Below are 19,882 nucleotides of genomic sequence, written 5' to 3' on the forward strand. Positions count from 1 at the left end.
ATTTCAGTGCTTTTTTTAAACCACAAAGTAACTCAAACAAATCTTTTTTTTTTTTTTTTACTTTAACCTCCGTTAACCTCCTCACTTTAGCTTTAACAGCTGGAAAAAAAAGGTAGACAAACAGGAGGCCCCGTCCCCCCGTGGGGACAGTGAAACAACAGCCAAAGACAAACTTGGGAGACAAAAAAACATCTTAATTAAACAAGGACAAAAAGGGAATGCGACGGGGGGAGGAGAGGAGCCTTGTGAATGTGATGGATGAAGGATGAACTCTCTGTCCACACGTCATTCACTGGTCACTTCTTTCTTTCCTGGCTCAGGGTTTTATTATTGCCTCAAGGAAAACTGGAATAGTCTAGCGGGATTTGTGTGTGTGTGTGTGTGTGTGTGTGTGTGTGCATGTGTGCGTGCGTGCTTGTGTGTACAGTATTTGTGTGTGTGTGTGTGTGTGTGTGTGTGTGTCTATGCATGTCTATGCGTGTGTGCGTGCGTGCGTGCGTGCATGCGTGCGTGGAAAGGCCAGTTTGCGTGTGCACGGGGACACATGGAAGAGAAGAGGCCCTCCATTTATGGGTTCCCTTTGAGTTTTACTGTTTTGTTTTGGAGGACTTTGGCGTTTTTGTCCAGCGTCTCTGCGCACTGACCTCACATGCACCCGCAAGATGGCCGCCTGCTGATTGACTGACACACCTGCCCGGGACACACACACACGCACACACACAAACACACACGCACAGTACACAGACTGACAGAGACACCTGCGGAAACACATGTTCACAGAGGGATACATTCGCCAAAAGTATACGATCAGTAAAAATACTGTCATATAAACCGATCCCAGGGTACATCTGGGTTGTATCGTTTAAAAACCACATCCTGAATGAACCAGACATCACGTGTGTGAAAGTTTGCGATACTTCACAAACCCCCGGTTAACACCTTCGCTACTTCCAGAGCCTTTTCCCCAGAGTGTGTCGAGCTCGCTCTATAATTAGAGCTTTATTTATCTGGCAGAGCGACTCGGGAGCAGAGAGTCCAGTTACCTCAAGGATACAGCATCACAGAAGTTTATTAAATTCTATCTCCTGGATGCCGACCGCTCCTACTGACCCGATTCACTTATTGCAGTTTCCGTCTCGGGGCCACTGGCAACAATGCTTCAATCGGGTTGCCATTTACTGTTTGACATTTTAAACGGTATCAACGTCACCAAGCGTATTCAAAAATCGATACAATTTTATTTGAAAAGTATTCGTTGGAGTCTGATATCATGTCTTGAATGACCAGTGTAATGAATAGTGGTTCCTGTGAGAGAATTCTGCAGGTGAGGTACAATTTCAGCACAAGCAAGTGTTTCTATCTTTAGTCTAAAAGCATTTGTTGAAGGAAACATATTCAAATGAGTGCTGGTTGGGTAAAAATGACATACTGTATATCACTCATTAAATGGGATGAAGGGAATCTAACGAGCAATTCAATAATTCTGCCCAAGGGTAAAATAGAAACGGGAGGATGATTGTGACACAGGTAATTATTTTGCTTTTCAAACACATAAAGGAATGGAGGACGATAAGGAGTGGTCAGCTCCTCCTGTCTAACAAGATTAGTGCTGTGACCCCCTCCTGGGCTCGGACTAATCCCTGGAGAGTGCACAACATTTCCACACACACATGCACGCACGCACGCACACACGCACGCACGCACGCACGCATGCAACACACACACACACACACACACACACACACACACACACACACACACACACACACACACACACACACACACACACACACACACACACGCACGCACGCACGCACGCACACACACAGGTTGTCTCAGGGTAATGCAAGGACTAATCCACAGACATTGTGCACGCTGCAATATTTTCTCTCTCCGGATGATTTAAGTTGGAGTGCAGGACGGGTCCGATGGAAGCAATCTGTGCCGGTTCCACCGACCGAAGCAAATTCTACCACAGTAAGCATTAACATCGGGACATAAACAAAACAGTCAACGTGCGCTGTTATTGTTTATCCCTGACCAGACAAGAGAGTAGCGAGCATGTGTTTCTCCAAGGTGCCTTCATGAGCAGGGCGTCGGCATGAAAAACATTCCCCCGACAGAGAAAGAAACAAATAACCCGACCGACCTCCTTGTATAAAAAAAACATTAATGACATTGACCTTAAAGTGGTAATCCGTAAGATTATTTTGTTAAAAAACAAAACATATTTGACACTTTGGATGGTACTTTACATGAGACAGCCGGTCAATGTATTCGTGTGTTAATGAAGTCGGGCGTGTTATTAGGCAAGAAGTGAAACCAAAAGCAAATGCATGACTAGAACTCATGGAAATATGTGATATTTACGCCTATGAAAACCTTTTCTTTGTCTTGACTGAGCCAGCGTGATATACTCGCTGTCAACACTGACTAAGGTCGACCAAGGGGAATTGTTTTTTTGTATTTTTTTTCTAAGGATGTTACAACTGTCCTCAGGTCAGGCCAGGAGGGGGAAGGGAGCCATCTCAGTGGGACGCCGCCAGTGGCCCCCGCATTTAATCCCTTGTTATAACCCGCTGACGCATGCTTCTGCAGGATTTCATTGCATCCCTTAAAAAAAAAAAAAACAACAAAAAACACAACCCCCCTTCCCCCCCGCCTGTCTGGGCCAATCAGTCAGCGGGTTCGCTTTCTAAACTGGGTCTACAGTGGGGACCCAAAATAAAGTTAGGGGGGAGGTTCACATCACATCGGAGACCTGCGTTAATCCTGGAGAGTGTTCCCCCCTCTCAGCACACTGATCTGGCTTAAAATAAAGCGAGGGAGAGGGTAAGAGAGAGAGAGAGAGAGAGAGCGAGAGAGGGTTTGGTATCAAAGATACTGTATGAGGTGAGAGAGATACTCTGCCATGGGGTCACACAGCGTACAACACAGCGAAGTGTGAAGGTAATTCTGTGGCAAGAAAATTGTGAAAGCCTGCCACAAAATACCCCTTTATTCAAGTCGATCAAAATAGGAGTGAATAAATACAAAAACTTTCAAAGTTTTTTATTTACACAACTTTTTGAACATCCAATTTCAGGAACTAGGGCCCGACAATAACCCCTCGCCCAGCTGCCTCGGGCAACCAAAACAGGGCCATCAACCATCTTGTCAGTCTGGTTTCCTCATTGCCAACCAGTTTTCATAAAACTGTTAATTTAAATATGCCTTCTAATTATATAGGATCATTATCACTCAATCACAAAACTCAAAAAGCTGGGCAACCAACAATTGATGCACGGTTGCCAAAGTTAGTATTGGACACCGTTGCCAGAGTTAGTATTTGACACAACTCACATTAAACTTGAGGAAGAAAAATCTGAGCATTCCATAACACTTACGTACATCTGAAAAGATTTTGCCAGGCACATGAATAGGGAGCCGTAAAGTTGTCATCTGACAATAGATATTTATTTCACACCTTTCAGTTGCTGTTGCCTAGTGACCAAATTAACTGGCGGGAAAGGGGACAAGGAGCCAGTCCGGCTGACTGCTACGGTACCTTTGTGAGGTCCAAATAAACAGGGTTTTACAGTATTTGCAAATCAGTAAAAAGGAAAAATGTCTGTGCTTGTTATTGAAAAAGGCTGCCAAGCTGACACTCTTTAATTGTACAACAAACAGGTGTTAGACACGACTACAGACCACTGATCAACTCATGATTTACCAGATAGAACTACACAATAAGGGGGCGGGTTCAAATGGTTATTATTTATATAATAAAATATTGACACAATACAATTCTGTTTCTTGCGTCTGAATTCGCTGCCTAACGGGTGTGGTGTGTCACGTTATATTTCGGGAAGCCTTGTGGGACCTAACGGACAGGAAAACAATCTTGACATGTTGCAAAATGTCACAAATAAATGTAGCTTAGACTTCATGTCCTACTTCCACCATTTGAGGCCCTGTCCACACATATACGGATATTCGTGAAAACGTAGTATTTTCTCTGCGTTTTGGCCGGAGTTTGAGGTCACCGGAACCAAAGCTTTTGGAAAACGGCTTCCCGGGTGGCGATTTTTCAAAACTATCGTGTTTTCCGCGTATTCATGTAGAGGAGGCCAAACGCAGCTTCTTGAAAACGCTGAAAACCTCAACCTGCGTCAGGAACCTACGACTGAAAACCGACGACCAGTTTGTTTACATGTGGTCAGTACTTAAAAGTTGAAAAGTCTCTCCAACTTTAGGAATGGCGTCCATACAGTATCAAGTTTTATGATGTATCATGGCCTCCTACTGGCCTGGCGTGCTTATGTGAGTGTTTTCAATCGTTTTTGCGTTCTCGTGTGTTTTAGGAGGGGGGGGGGGATGCGTTTTCACAAATATCCACATACCGTACATGTGGCCGAGGCCTTAATAGTTCATCTCATAACGTCATAAAGTCATAAAGTCACCGGCAGCGAGGGTCGCTCAACCGTCACAGCCTTCCAAAAACTACATGCGTGGACGGGATTTCTGAATTTGATTTCCCCAAACAGCAATAACCGATTATAAATATTCGACTCCAAAATAACCACGACCTGTAAGCCCTGTGGGCCACATCGTGCTCTCACCCAGCTCCACCTCCATCCATACATCTGCTTATGGGTACATGTGGGAGGAGGTAAATTCAGATCCATCGCTACCATGAAACCATATTTCTACCGATGTTCATCGATAAAAGAAACAGGTCGTTCCCAAAGCTCTGCAGCTGGAGAGAGACAGGGAGGTGTTAGGGGGGTCTGGAGTTAGCGGAGTGAAAAACAGAGTGAAAAATACGCTGGCAGACAGAGGAGTGGAGGAACGGAGGAGAACTCAGCTATTTTACGACTGTCTATTTTCTGTCTGTTGGTCTTGGCCCCGCATTTACAGTAGGACTCGCTGAGAAACGCAGAGAGAGGGGACCAGAGTGTGTGTGTGTGTGTGTGTGTGTGTGTGTGTATGTGTGTGTGTGCTTCTACTGAGCCGCAGCGTAATCTCCGTCTAGCTCCGTCTTCACTTTTTTAAATCTCATGGAGCCCGGAGTGAAACCCTGGCGGTCTCTCTCTCTCTCTCTCTCTCTCTCTCTCTCTCTCTCTCTCTTCCTTTCTTAGAGGCTACCACAAGCACACACACACACACACACACACACACACACACACACACAATCATACACACACTCCCAACATCTAAATTCACTCAGGAAACTGTAAACCTTTCGTCGTTCTAGCGCTGGATGAAGGATGCCAGTTGTGATGGGAGCACAGCAAAATGTATCCACATACAGTTCCACACACACACACACACACACACACACACACACACACACACACACACACACACACACACACACACACACACACACACACACACACACACACACACACAGAAATAGTCACCCACTGCTCAAACGCAGCAATCGGCCAGGGCTTTTCTTAGAGATGAGACACGCTGCAGCCCAGATCTTTCCTGGGCCTTTTCCCATCCTGTGTTACCACGCCGTTGACAGGCCTAAGCTCGCTGGGCTCAGCTGCAGCATTAGCCGTGCACTCTGTACCAGACTCTATCTCTCTCTCTCTCTCTTTTTCCCCCAGCTGTATCCATATGGACAGCCACACTTCACTGTGTGCTGCCTGATGCATCAAACCGACGCGTCACGCGCCTGAAATTGTATATTTCCAAATCTTGATGCTGTGTGATTCTTCGGGGAAAGGTCGAATCCTGACAGCGTCATGTTTTTTATGTGACAAATAAGGAAGAAATAAAAACAATTGTACATGAAAAATTAGAAATATGGAGGATGTGAAGACTGAAACGTTTTTAGTATCATGCCGGCCGCCATCTTTATTATTTTGGTTGTGTGAGAGTGTGTGTGTGTGTGTGTGTTTTACTAGCTGAATCGGTCTCCGATTTCTTTGGTGTGCAAGGAATGCACCAGGAACATATTTTTACAGCTTATAGAGCTTATTGCGCGTAATCACCAGGTGTCACGACATTTCACTGCATATACTGTATGTACAGTATATGTATGTGACAAATAATCTCTTGGACTTGAACTTGAACATGGGTCCTGACTAACCAGGTGTATTCACTCGGACCTCACTTTGATACCAGTACAAGAATGTGTGTGTGTGTGTGTGTGTGTGTGTGTGTGTGTGTGTGTGTGTGTGTGTGTGTGTGTGTGTGTGTGTGTGTGCGTGTGTGTCTCCATCAAGGATGGTTTTCCATTACGAGCTGTAGTCTTATACCTCTAGTCCAATCAGCTCACGTAGTGGACTTGGTGTTGCATGTACAATCCTGAACCCCAACAACATGCGTGTTCAATTTGACCCAGTAAACTTCTCTCCTTGTATTCCCTCTCTCCCTCTCTCCTGTTGGACTGCTTGTCTTCCATCAGTGGCTGTGGCTGCATTGCCAAACTGCCTATGAGCACATTGTGATAAAGCACTGAATGTATAAACGTTATGGGGTGGGATATCTATAGCCTACTATTTGCTTTACATCTCTCTCTCTCTCTCCTTCTGTCCCCCTGAGAGCTGATGTCATGTTCCAGCACCCTGCTGTCAAAATGATAAACTCCTCTGTGGCTAGATTTCTCTTGGCAGGTGGCGACTTTTCAGATTCTGACTTACCTCCGCCTTTCCAAAAACACTTTATTTATTTTTGCATTTAAATCACACTTACGCTACTTAGGGGTTGAATTTGGCAGTTTGTTTGTGTTTGGTGCTGGCTCTCGTCGCGGCAGGGCCGGCGAGACCTCAAATTGAAGACGCCTTCTTCCGCGGTACACAGCCGGACGCAGACATTATTCACAAAGTCGTTCGCGGGGGGAAGCATTGTCTTGGAACCTGCCCGTTCACACAAACGTTGTGAAACAAGCGTCCACTGTTCCCAAACCTCCCCCCACCCCACTCCCCAGCCCAGCCCGTTCTTTCTCCAGCCCTGTTCTCACTTCCCACGCTCCGATTCACTCACATCACTTCATGATGTCAGCACAGAGGAAGGGGGCTGCACCGAGCACGTGCGGCGGCGCTACATGTCTGACATCAGACTCGGCGAGGGACAACAGGGTGCCCAGAGAGCGAGAGAGAGAGAGAGAGAGCGAAAGAGAGAGAGAGAGAGAGAAAGGAACAAGGCAGACGAGTAGATCGGTAAGCCTCGACCTTTGTCACATCAAGGGCCCTCAGTTGGATAGGCATCAGGCTACAGACCCCATTTGATCAGGTTTTGTCTCTGGGACGAGGAGAAGTTCATGATTTATTCCAAATTCAATAGTTCAGGAGAAAACAGTGAAAATTGGTCATTTTTTCATACATTCTCTAACGGTGGTAACGTCTTGTAAATTAAATAATGGTGAAGTTGAACTATTAAGCATTTTGTTAGGGACCCCCTGGAAACCCTTGAAGGACCCCTGGTAGTTCCCAGACCCCGCAATGAGAACCACTGCAGTAGATCGATGGAGAGTCATGAACACAAAGTGATACAGTATATAGACAGATATATGGACGGACGGACGGACAGACGGACAGACGGACAGACTATAGACGGATAGACGGATGGATAGATGGATGGATGGATGGATGGATGGATGGATGGATGGATGGATGGATGGATGGATGGATGGATGGATGGATGGCCATGATGACTGGCCGCAGATCTGGGGCGTCCAATCACAAAAGTTGCATTGAAATGAAAAGTGGAACCAAGAGGCCAGAAATGAGTGAGACAGACAGAGAGACAGGCAGACAGAGAGACAGAAAGACAGACAGAAACAACAGAGACAGAGAGGAGAGGAAGGACGGTCAGAGGACGGAGTGAGGACCGAGTAACAACAAGCGTAAGACAGCGAGCACGTTGGGGGATTAGCTGCTGGAAATCTTCTGACTCATGCTACTTTCGGTTGTCGGCTGTCGTCTGTATGTCTCTCTGTCTGTCTGTGTGTGTTGGTGCCTCTAAAAGCATCCTGGACACATGGCCTGTGGGCTATAAGTGGGTCAAGTACCACATGGGACGGGTGGGTGGGTGTGTGTGTTGTATTTAAAGAAGGAGGTTAGGTCAAATGTCAGTTCCGCTGTCAGGCTCCCACCTGTTGCTGTTATATTATATATAATATTATTTACTAAATTATATATTATATTATATCTTATATTATACCTTATATTATATATTATGTAATTTATTATATTATATATTATATTATATACTATATTATATACTATATATTATATAATTTACTATATTATAAATGATATTATATATTATATAATATACGATATTATGTATTACATTATTTCCTATATTATATATTATATTATATCATCTATAAGTGTGTGTGTGTGTGTGTGTGTGTGTGTGTGTGTGTGTGTGTGGGTATGAAAGTTACTCGTCGGTTCAGCAAGGTCAGTTATCAATACAAATAATATTGCCCTATAAAATTCCAGTAGAAGAAACTTCCTTGGAAATATGTTGCACTGGATAATTGTATTTCTCACTGTCTACTCTTACTAAACCTTCTATCCATCCATCAAAATCTTTGTCACGCCTCACTGTCAACTAACGTTCCTTCTCTCCTCTCATTTCTTGAATTCTAATTCTAGCATGACGGAAATACATTAATAGGTTATGTATTTTTTTTTGTCTACAACTTGAATATTTAGTATATACAGTATACATAAAATTATGTCAACTACCTGTGGACTGAGATGCAAATATACAGTATCAAGGTTTTTATGTAAAAATCGATGTAATTTTGAAAAATAGATACAATAACAATAGGGTAAAAACAAGAAGCACGCAGAACATGTATTAATATTGAAATGTATGTAAAAAGTGAAATATAAAAAGGCTATACACAACAAATGTCCAGTGCTCTCCCTTACATTCTGTTGACATCTGACCTACCCTCTCACTTGACATCCAGCAGCCATCTCAACCCCTCCCCTCCTCCTTCTCCCTTGCTGTTCTCCCCCCCCCCCCCCCTCCCTCCCTGTGTACCTGTAAGTCAGAGGAGGATGCCAAAACCTCTGGGTTGTTCGATGCTGCTGCTGTGTGTCAGGCAGGTGCATTTCCTCCATCTTTCTTTTACCCTCGAGTGTTTCTCGCCCCTGAGCGATTTACCGGACAGACCCCCCTTCTCTCGCTCTCCATACATCCCCTAAACTCATTATCCATCACCCCCCCCCCCCCCCCCCCCCCCCCCGCTCCAGATTGCCGGTGCCAAGCCGAGGTTGACTTTCCCGGCGCTTCTCTGGATGTTTGGCTTCAGAAATTGCAGTGTTGTGTGTTTTTTTTCTTTCTTTTATTACATTATGTAATGGACAGAAAACGACTGTAGCAGACCATGCAGGGATTACACGTGTACTGGATACACACACACGCACGCACACACACACACACACACACACACACGCACATGCACGATCAACAAACATTCATCCAAACATTCCCATCCAAACACAAACATTCCCATACTTCCGTAGAAAGCTTATGCACATACACAAGTAGACACTGATGCATGTTTTTCCGCAGAAAAGCTCTGCCACATCCACACGGACCCCGCCCACACAACGCTGCCACGCTGCAGCTTTAAGCCACAGCAGGTAGAGGCCGTTGGGGTCATGGCGCCGCGCCGCCAAGGCCCGGGCTCCCGGACTAACTTCATCCACCATCATCCCCGAACCGTTCCAAAATCAAAATGTTGTTTTATTACTCTATAGTTCTTACTTGTTCGAGGCATAATAAAAAACACCATTATGATATTGTGGAAATAAATAATTGTATTTATTTTGCTCCAGTCACAGAAATAAGTTTAGAACAAAACTGAAAATTATCTGTAAACTGTAAAAAAAAGAATTAAAAAAACAGAATTAAGAAAAAAGTCACACTAAAAGATACAGGATTAACAGTATTGATTTTAAAACAACGCAGATTGTATCTGAGTCAACTGCTGTTTCTTACTGGTTTGAATTGAGTTGAGTTGAATCAATAACAGACACTAAGACCCAGACCTACTTTACTACATTTGTTAACTGTATATGTTGTGTTGTGAATGTTTATTGTCAGTTGTAGTTAGGCAGTAAGAGGACCACCATGTCTGCGTTGGGTTCTAGAGTCAGGGCAGTAGGGATGAGCGATACCACACTTTCTAAATTGGATATAATACTGATTCTTTACCGATACCGGTCATTTCTTACATGAGTACAGGATGTGATCATTACACATGAAGGCAAATCACATGACACTTACCCGCAATTAATAAGACATTTATTACAAAAGCAAATATGAGTGCAATTAAATAAAAATGTTTGTGGTAATAAGTAGAAAAATATTCCAGTATTTTACAGAAACGATCAAATAATAATAATAAAACAAATAAATAATTATAACACAAATACGAATAATATAAATGTAAATACGAAACAACATAAAACATGTGCACATGTACACATCTTAAAGTCCCTGTAAAGTGAATTCGGTGATTCGTTTCTAAACACATTACACATGTTGGAAAGTAATCGCTGAAAACATGTGAAAAGACTGAACGACGTAGGACTGAATTGTGGAGTTCGACCCCTTAAACTGTTTCCCACCATTTCTGTGGTCCTGATATTTTGGCCGGGGCTAAATGATGGCTCCATGACGTGGAGCGTTGATACCTGGCATGGCCGCGCCCCGAACACTATATAAACACCGAGTCGGAATGGGAGCATCAGTGGTGAAATAAGCATAGCTAATAGCGCACAGCTTAGGAGAACAGGTAGGTAGGTAGGTAGGAAGGTAACACTTATGTTCGGAACAAAAAAGAAGCGAAGCGAGGGTGTGGTTCCAGCCTCTTCAGGGGACACGCCCCCAGGGAACCTCCTTTTATTCACAATTTTGAAACCAAATTTTATATAATTGCCGATGTTTTCATTTTTAATCATGGTTTTTACGGAGCAACTTCCACTTTCTCCATTTTCGATTATTGCTGACGTAAAAAAAAAAAACAGCCCATTATTTTTTCTGGCGTCCTGACATTTGTTCAGAAATCCAAACAGAAAGATTGGGGCATGAATTTAGTTTCCGTGCGACGTTTCCTTTCTCACCAGTTTGATGTGAAGGTGCACGGCGGTGTGGACCAGTGTCACTGACGCGGAGATAAATATGTCGGCGCTGTTAATGGCACAAACATCATACAACAGCGCTGAAAACCCTTGGGAAGTGATGCAGCCACCAACGTTTTGGTTGTTTTTAAATAATATTATCATCGATATTTATTCGAAGGAGTCGATACCAAGTGAGAAGCTTGTGAGGACGCTCCAGTACGTACCAGAGAGTGAGCAGGGACTGCACAGAAAGTTTTGGATGTTACAACAAACGAGCAATTGAAACAGATATCCTGGCCCGCGAATCATTTTTGAAAACATTGACATTATTACAGTAAGCTTGTTGTGTAGTCACATTAAACTGCAGTTCATGTTCCTCTGAACAGAAACTCTGCTCCGGTAGCTGTTAGCTCTATTAGCACCAATTGCTATTAGCTCTATTAGCGCCGTTTGCTGTTAGCTCTATTAGCGCCCTTAGTTGTTAGCTCTATTAGCACCGGTAGCTGTTAGCTACGTTAGCCAAACACGCTGCAGGACTCTGCTGCCCACTCGTAACTACAGTAACAGCATGAGACGACGCGCTCCGTTGTAGTCGGCGCTCGGTTCAGTTTGTCGTTTGCTATGCGATAGTTCTACAAACATATGTCGAAAAATTCCCTTTGGTCCCGGAGGCGTCCCGGGGAGGATCTCCGCTCGTCGCGAGCACATTTTCTATCGTCCCCGGGACGATGGGACGGCATCCCGGGCCCCGCGCGGAGCGTGCGACGAGGCTGCAAAGCCCAAAACCATAAGAGGCGTAAACAAGACGATACTATTTTAATCGCATGTTAGGAAGAGATTATGCAGTCTGCCAAGCAGAGCTCCACGGCACAGCGCTGCACCGGACATCACTACTCGATCCGTCAGCGAATGACAACATTAGAATAGTAAAGACTAGAATAGTAAGTACTACTAGGATCAAATGATATTACTCTGCATGACTTATAGTCATAAATCTATTCATTTTCTGTTTTTCGAGATGATGTGAGGGCGCCGCAACGTGATGGAATCTACCACCCTCCGTCAACTTTGCACCTCCGTCCCTGATGTGTCATTGTTCCCACCCTGCCTCCCACTTTCCCCGGCCCTCTATCATCCATCCCTCCATCGCTCCCTCAGTGGTAAGTAAGGCATGACTCATGTGGGTGAAATGCTCCCGGTCGCTCCCCAAGGCCGCAGCTGCTGGTGAGGGCAGAGGGGAAACTATGTGGTGGACTTTCTCTCTCTCTCGCTCTCTCTCTCGTCCCCTCTTTCTCTCTCTCTTTCTATCTATCAGTCTCTCTCAGTTTCTCTCCCTCTCTTTATATGTTTCTCTCTCTCTCTCTCTCTCTCTCCACATACCACCACATACGTACACTGAGGGACGCGCGTCATGGCTGAGCAGCAATAGAACGGTGTGAGGTACTGGTCAAGGTTCCTCGGCTCGTCAACGCACACACGCATTCGCACAAACACACACACACACACACACACACACACACTCAACCCAGATGTATAGATGTATAGACATACATTTCAGGCTACATTTGAGTTAAAAGTCACTAAATAACGGAAACCGAAGTCACAAAATCCCAATTACAAATGCAGCTGCAATGGTGAGTCATCTTAGGTTGATGGGTAATTAGGACTGTGCTGTGAAAGGAGGTCTGACCAATTACAACGTGGACACATGAGTTTTTTCGAAGCAACATGAGCCAAGCGCCAGAGTTCCAATGAGGCCATATAGTCAGCACCCGAATTGCAGGAGCATCGGTCGTCAAAACTGCCGAATTATTTTATACGTAAAGAGGAGCAGTCTCAATAATCCTGACAGCATCTGCCAAACAAGGAAAAACCGCATCGGGCGAGAGGCTCAGTGGCCGCAAGTGGAAGCTCGCTGACAGGGATAGACGGACACTCACCAGGATAATGGATGAACGCCACAAAACGACAGCCTCAAAAATGACCACAGAACTAAATCAGCGCCTCTGTGACACGGTTTAATAAACGCTGCGCTGTGAGCGTCACAAAGATGACACTTGTGGCAGGGCTGCCATTCAAAACTGCTTGCGTTAAAGGTCAAGACACGAAGACTCAAAACCAAAAAACATGGGCCCCTGAGCAAAGGAAAAATGTAATATGGTCTGATGAGTCATCCTTGACCCTATTTCCGACATCTGGACAGGTTTGGAGAAAGCCAACAATGTCCATAGCCAACGGTTGGGGGAGTCGTAATGGTATTGACAGCCATCTCCTGGGAGTCATTTGGTCCAATAATGGCTCTGCATGGTTGTATTAGGGCCAAGAGCTGGGAGGCCATTTAACACAGGTACAAAAACCTGTGCTCCTTTAATCCAGTGTGATAAGTACAGTTCCAGTCCACCATTGAACCTTTATGGGGATTTTACAGCCTCCCACGAAGGATTACAGCTGTTCTGGAGGCAAAGGGTAGGGTGGCTCTACTCCTTATCAGATCCCTGATATGCCAGTCCTTGGCATGAAAACTGGACATGGCCCAAAGGCAGAATGAGAGCAGGTACTATGGATACCAGATATAAACAACGTTCAACATGGTAACATCGGATCCTTGGTCTGTAAAGACGCAATGTTTTGTAGACAGCAAACATGGTGTATCTGCCGAACAGCGCAGTGTGCAGCCTGCACACACATTAACGGATGGTGACTGCAGTGCTACCCCCCACAGTGCAGACCCACACACACACACTAAATCCCCCTCCCCGAGTAGAATGACATTATCTTCCTGTCACACCACACCATTACCGCAGCTTTATCTCCTACTGTGAGTTCAACATGAACACATATAGACACACCAAATCCTTTTGTCACAAGCAGCTGTCGGGGGGGTTCTCTTTCTCTCGCTTTTCTAAGCGTTACTCTTAAAGGGATGGAACCGGCTGTGGTTCCATCCCTTTAAGAGCCATGCTTCAAGAGCATGCACCCACCGCACTCCCCGTGGCCCCGAGGGGAACATGGGCACCTGACGCATAAGACCGGGTGAGCCGAGGTCGCCTGACTTTCGGGCTGCATTACTCTCGGGATGATCAAAGCAGTGATTGTGTACTGGTGTACTCTTCTGTCCTTTTTAGGGATTAGGAACTGTTAAGACGGTGCGCAAAACAAGTCCAAGGAGAAGGAAAGCAACTCAAATCAAAAGGAAAATGGATGGAAGGAGGGGTGGAGAACGTGAGAAATCATTAATTCCCCGGCAGAGGGAGGAAAGGAGGGACGGCCTGGCATGGGATGGAAGCAAGAGAGAGGGGAGACGCAAGATTAAAATCAGGAAAAGGGGGCGTGGACCTCAAGTCAACCGACCAATCAGGAAAAGGGGGCGTGGACAATCAGTCAATCGACCGACGTCCCGCTAATTTGTTGTGCAACAGGTACACAGTACAACATGACAAGTGAATCAACCCCCCTTCATCCTTGACCCCTTGCCTTTCTGCACTACAGCGGGGGGCGGGGGTTATTAACAGAATGATATTCGTGGCGCTGAAAATCCCACAGACTACAAGCCAAATTATATAATTATGAAAAAAAACAAGGTATCGGAATTCCAGAGCCGAGGTGCTTGGAGCCGATCCAAACGCATGGGAGCTCCGCTACTGTCCTGCACTCTCGTCGACTCTACTTATTTTTAACCTGCTCAGCAGCGAGCTCTAACCGTCACATGGTCCCTTGAGTCCACATCAGGCTTCCACAGCGTCTAATTATGAGACTGCCAATCCCAATTTCCCGTTCTGAAGATGAGACGGGGAGGGGGCTCCAACAGAAGATTTTGAGTGGCAGAAAAGTTCAACATATGCCAGTGTTGGCCAACTGGAAGTTGAAGCTGAGTGCAGTTATTAGATGTCTTTGGCATTCATTTAGGTGCGATATGACCCCTATTTAGGGCTTCGAATCTATGGAAGACATGTCTCCTCCAGCAGAGTTGGCGACTGATGTAGTACGAGAAGAGGGAATCCTCCCGTATCCGTCCTAACTCCCTTCATTTCTTCAGTCGGTCAAGCCTCTCCCTGCTCTGCTTCTGCTCTGCGTCATCTCACCTTTCTCAACGTTTCATCCTTTTCCACCCCTTCCTGTCGCTGGGGTGCAGCGCGAGGCTCTGCCTCCTCACATGTTTCTGCGCTGTCAACGCGTTCCAAAGATAAACACCTCCAGTTCACCAAACCCAACCCCAACCCCCCCCCCCCCAAGCAAAACCTTGCCAGAAACCAGCGACCAGGGGTGTATGACTGGCAAATCTGAGCAGGCTACAGTCCAGACGTGAAATATGGGAAATTACCCATCACCTGCAAAGCCACCCTTACCCCAAAACAAGTGGACGAATGAAGGCAAAGTATGGAAGACATCCATCAACCCAGGTGGGGAAATGAAATCTTGCCAATCAGGTGCGAAAATAAAATAAAGTAATTTCTGTGAGACTGACCCCAATCTCTCAGTGGCGTCAGGTGCTCTGTGCCAAGATCATTAAAAAGTCCCATGAAAGGTTCTACAGCGAGAACTTCTGGCTCCAGCAGACTGGGCTCCTGAAACGCTGCCGTCCTTTAACTCATTAACACAAACATGGCCAATAATACACACAGACACAGACACACACACACACACACACACGCACGCACACACGCACACGCACACGCACACACACACACACACACACACACACACACACACAAAATCACACATGCCTCATGGCAGAGCAGCCTTAATCCCAAACTGGCAGACAAGCATGTAATTATAATAATTTCCACCATTCGCTATGCCAGTCTGGCATTCGCTGATGCTGAAAATCTTTTTTTTTTTTTTTATCCTCTTTTTTTTTTAAGCTTGTCGGGCCTCGAGAGAAAAAAAAATCAATGAACACATCAGATTTTCAACGGTTTGAGCCCTAGAACTTGTGTGGTTTTGATGAAAACCTGTGATCTCCTTGCTTGATGACCCTTCCAGCAGATGCGACTTAAAACAGCAGTTTCAATGATTCCGCTGCAAAATGACCTCAATCAGCAGGGGATTAAGGAAATTTATAAGGAAGTGATCTGTGCCTCGTTTTCAACTAAAGTTAAACTATTTAACAGTCATGTGCACAGGTCTGTATGAACGTGAATTGGGAGAATGTCACATTATGTGTCCCATGCAAAATTTTAAAGGCCGGAGCTGAGACATACTTTGGCATCCAGACCGAGGTCCACGGATCCTTGATTCTACAAGCAATCTGGTGCCCGTAAATCCTTAATTGCGACAGACTTTTGCCGCTTAGGGAGGAGTTGGGGGTGGGGGATGGGGTTGGGGGTTGGGGGTGGTCACGCTGACCACTAGCCCAGCCCATTTCAAGGTCAGGACCTCGGAAAAGATTAGCGAGTCATTAAACGGTTAGATGATGAGCGGCCAGGGGCTGAATGTCTGAATGTGCCCCAATTAGAAAAAAAAATAAGAATGAAACCCGAACCCTAACCCCATAGACCAGATCTTCCTCGTCGATAGCTCAAGCTGAGTCTCTCCGTCAATCTGATTATGCTTCTGGGGGAATTACAACCATCGACACCGACCTCGAGCCCCCGGATCAGCCAGCCCCAAACGTTTCAGCCGTTGGGTTTGAAAAACGCTGAAAGACAGCCTTGGCCTTAGCGAGCTATGGGAAGATCCTGCCACAGGCAGTGCATGCGGTTTTGCATGTTTTGTGTGTTCAAACCTGTGTGTGTGCGTGTGAGCGTGCATCTGAGTGTGAGTATGGGATTAAGCTTACACCACTGGCCGCTACAAGCATTTCGAAACCCTTAAGGCCTGTGAGTGTGTACGCGCATGCACGTGGTGGTGTTGATGGATGCAGAGATGTACAGTGCTCATATGCATGTGTGCATGTGTGTGAGTGTGTGTGCGTGCGTGCGTGCGTGCGTGTGTGTGTGTGTGTGTTCAGGGGGGGTGAATATGTGGCAGGTGGCCATTTCCTCTCATCCACTTAAGAGCAGAGCTCATCTGTTTCCAAACCTCCTCTGTACGGTGGCCCTGAGAGCTCACCGCACTGCAACTTAAGAAAACACATGCAAATAGACAAAACTCGAGCAAATTACGAAAAACATAACTGCATTAACAGAAAACACAACCGCAGCCACACCGGATACCCTGACTTTCCTGCAATGAAATATATTAAAATACATTATTTAGTGTCTTTAATTATACATAAGAATTTATACAAGTAATAACCTGGAGCCGCACCTATCACCAGAACGACTTTGCCACACGAGACCACCGTGTCCAAATCCTCCATCTGCTTTCGCCATGCAATTAATAAATAGAAAGAACAACTTTTATATCAATCCACATTTTTTATGTAAGCCATTAAAGTGCGATTCGGCAGAGAAAACGGTTTGATAGTGTGATAGTGTGGTGAAGTTTGCGAATCTTTTGTATGAACGAACTGAACTGAATCACTCGATCCGTTCAGTCAGTTCAGTTGAGCTCTCAGTCAGTTGCGAGCAAACATGATTCTGAATCACGTTGGCAGTGAGTGTAATCCTGCGAATGAATCAGTGATTCAGTGACTGATTCACTGAATCGATGATTCCTTCACAGGGATACACACACAAGTGAGTAAATCCCCCTTTTCACCCAAACTTCACCACACTATCACAGAGCCGGTAGAAGCCGTTTTCTCTGGAATATGGCACTTAAATGGCTGAAGTAAAAACTGTGGAATGATATAAAAGTTGTTCTTTCTATTTATTAATTGCATGAAGGAAGCAGATGGGGGATTTGGACACGTCTTGCATGGCGAGGTTGGTCTGGTGATAGTTGCGGCTCCAGGTTATTACTTGTATAAATTCTTAAATATAATTACAGACACAAAATTATGTTGTTTAATATAATCTATTGCAGATAAATCAGTGTATCTGGTGTCGCTCACTTCCGTATTTGTGTGGCTCACTTCGTAATGTGGTTTTGCAGTTGTGTGTTCTGTTAATGCGTTTGTGTTTTCTGTTAATGCCTTTGTGTTTTCTGTTAATGCGGATGTCTTTTCTGTTAATGCAGTTATGTTTTATGTGAATGCATTTGTGTTTTCTGTTAATGCAATTTTCTGTTAATGCGGTTGTGTTTTCTGTTAATGCAGTTATGTTTTCTGTTAATGCGTTTGTGTTTACTGTTAATGCGGTTATGTTTTATGTTAATGCCTTTGTGTTTCTGTTAATGCAGTAATGTTTTCTGTTAATGCCTTTGTGTTTTCTGTTAATGCAGATTTGTTTTCTATCAATGCATTTGTGTTTTCTGTTAATGAATTTGTGTTTTCTGTTAATGCGGTTGTGTTTTCTGTTAATGCATTTGTGTTTTCTGTTAATGCAGATTTGTTTTCTATCAATGCATTTGTGTTTTCTGTTAATGAATTTGTGTTTTCTGTTAATGCGGTTTTGTTTTCTGTTAATTCAGTTATGTTTCCTGCTAAGGTGTTTGTGTTTTCTGTTAACACAGTTATGTTTTCTGTAATTTGGGGCAAATGGGGATGGTAGCTCAGGAGGTAGAGCTGGTCGTCTGGTAATCTAAAGGTTGCTGGTTGGATCCCAGGCTCCTCCTGCTAGCATGCTGTAGTGTCCTTGAGCAAGACACTTAACCCCTCATTGCTCCTGATGGCTGCGTCCGTCGGTGTTTGAATAATTGTAAGTCACTTTGGATAAAAATACGTCTGCTAAATGTAATGTAAAAGTGTAAAAAAAAAAAAGTAATTTGCTTGTGTTTTGTCTGTTTACATGTGTTTTCTTAAGAGCTCTCAGGGCCACCGTACCTCTGGACTTTACTGAGCTTCAGCTACAGAGGGCCGCTTCTCTCACCCCTATAAAGTGATAAGAGCGATAAATCTGAAAACTAGAAGGTCCAAATCAAAACAAATGCAGAGAGTGACAGATAGACATTTAGACATTTAGACAGATAGATAGATAGATAGATAGATAGATAGATAGATAGATAGATAGATAGGTAGATAGGTAGATAGATAGATAGATAGATAGACAGATAGATAGATAGATAGATAGATAGATAGATAGATAGATAGATAGATAGATAGGTAGATAGACAGATAGATAGATAGACCGACAGACAGACCGACAGACAGACCGACAGACAGATAATAAACAGATAACATGAGCGCACTCTAACACCCTAAGCCCCACCCACTAATGACCTCTCACCCACACCCCAACCCCCCTCTGAGTCTGAGCCAATGGGAGGCTCAGATTCTGGCTTCCAGAATTAGCACTACTATCACTGGCACAAGAGAACAGACCGTGCATGGAGGAAGGGAGGAAGAAAGAGGAGAGGTTGGGGTATTAGGAACAGAACAAAACATGAATTGTAGAGAAATAACTGTATAAAAAATTATTAAAAGGCCATACAGGAAGTTGTAAAAAGTATAAATGGTCTTCGTGTTTTCCAAGTGTTTTAATTATTCCTGTTTCAATTCCTCCCTTCCTCCTGCCCACACACCAGTTAAAGCAGTTAGCTCTCCTCTGCACTCTCCGGGGTGCTGCTTCGGAGTGGGAGGTCGGGTTCAAAGCACATCTGTCAAACCTGGAAAATCCCCTTGACAGCCATGCAAACTTACAGAATGCATCCTGCGGTCTGTGTGAGTGTGTATGTGTGTGGGGATGCACACGCATGTTAAATGCATATATAAACATGTCACACGGCACTCACCGATGCAGGCGTGCACGCGGACGGTCAGCTGCGTGCGCAAGACAACGCTGTGCTTCTTCCCTCTGGCCCTGGAGAGA

The 19,882-nt window shown here is 44.8% G+C and overlaps 1 protein-coding gene across 1 annotated transcript in view; it reads right to left on the reverse strand.

The window, feature by feature from the left end:
• fhod3a (formin homology 2 domain containing 3a) overlaps window positions 1-19,882 on the reverse strand; it is a 64,398-nt gene that overhangs the window by 30,486 nt on the left and 14,030 nt on the right. The window contains 1 exon segment of the mRNA XM_080000123.1: window positions 19,806-19,873. Coding sequence (XP_079856249.1) covers window positions 19,806-19,873 — 68 coding nt within the window.

The sequence above is a fragment of the Zeus faber genome, assembly GCF_960531495.2.
Source record: "Zeus faber genome assembly, chromosome: 1".
NCBI classification, from domain to species: domain Eukaryota; kingdom Metazoa; phylum Chordata; class Actinopteri; order Zeiformes; family Zeidae; genus Zeus; species Zeus faber.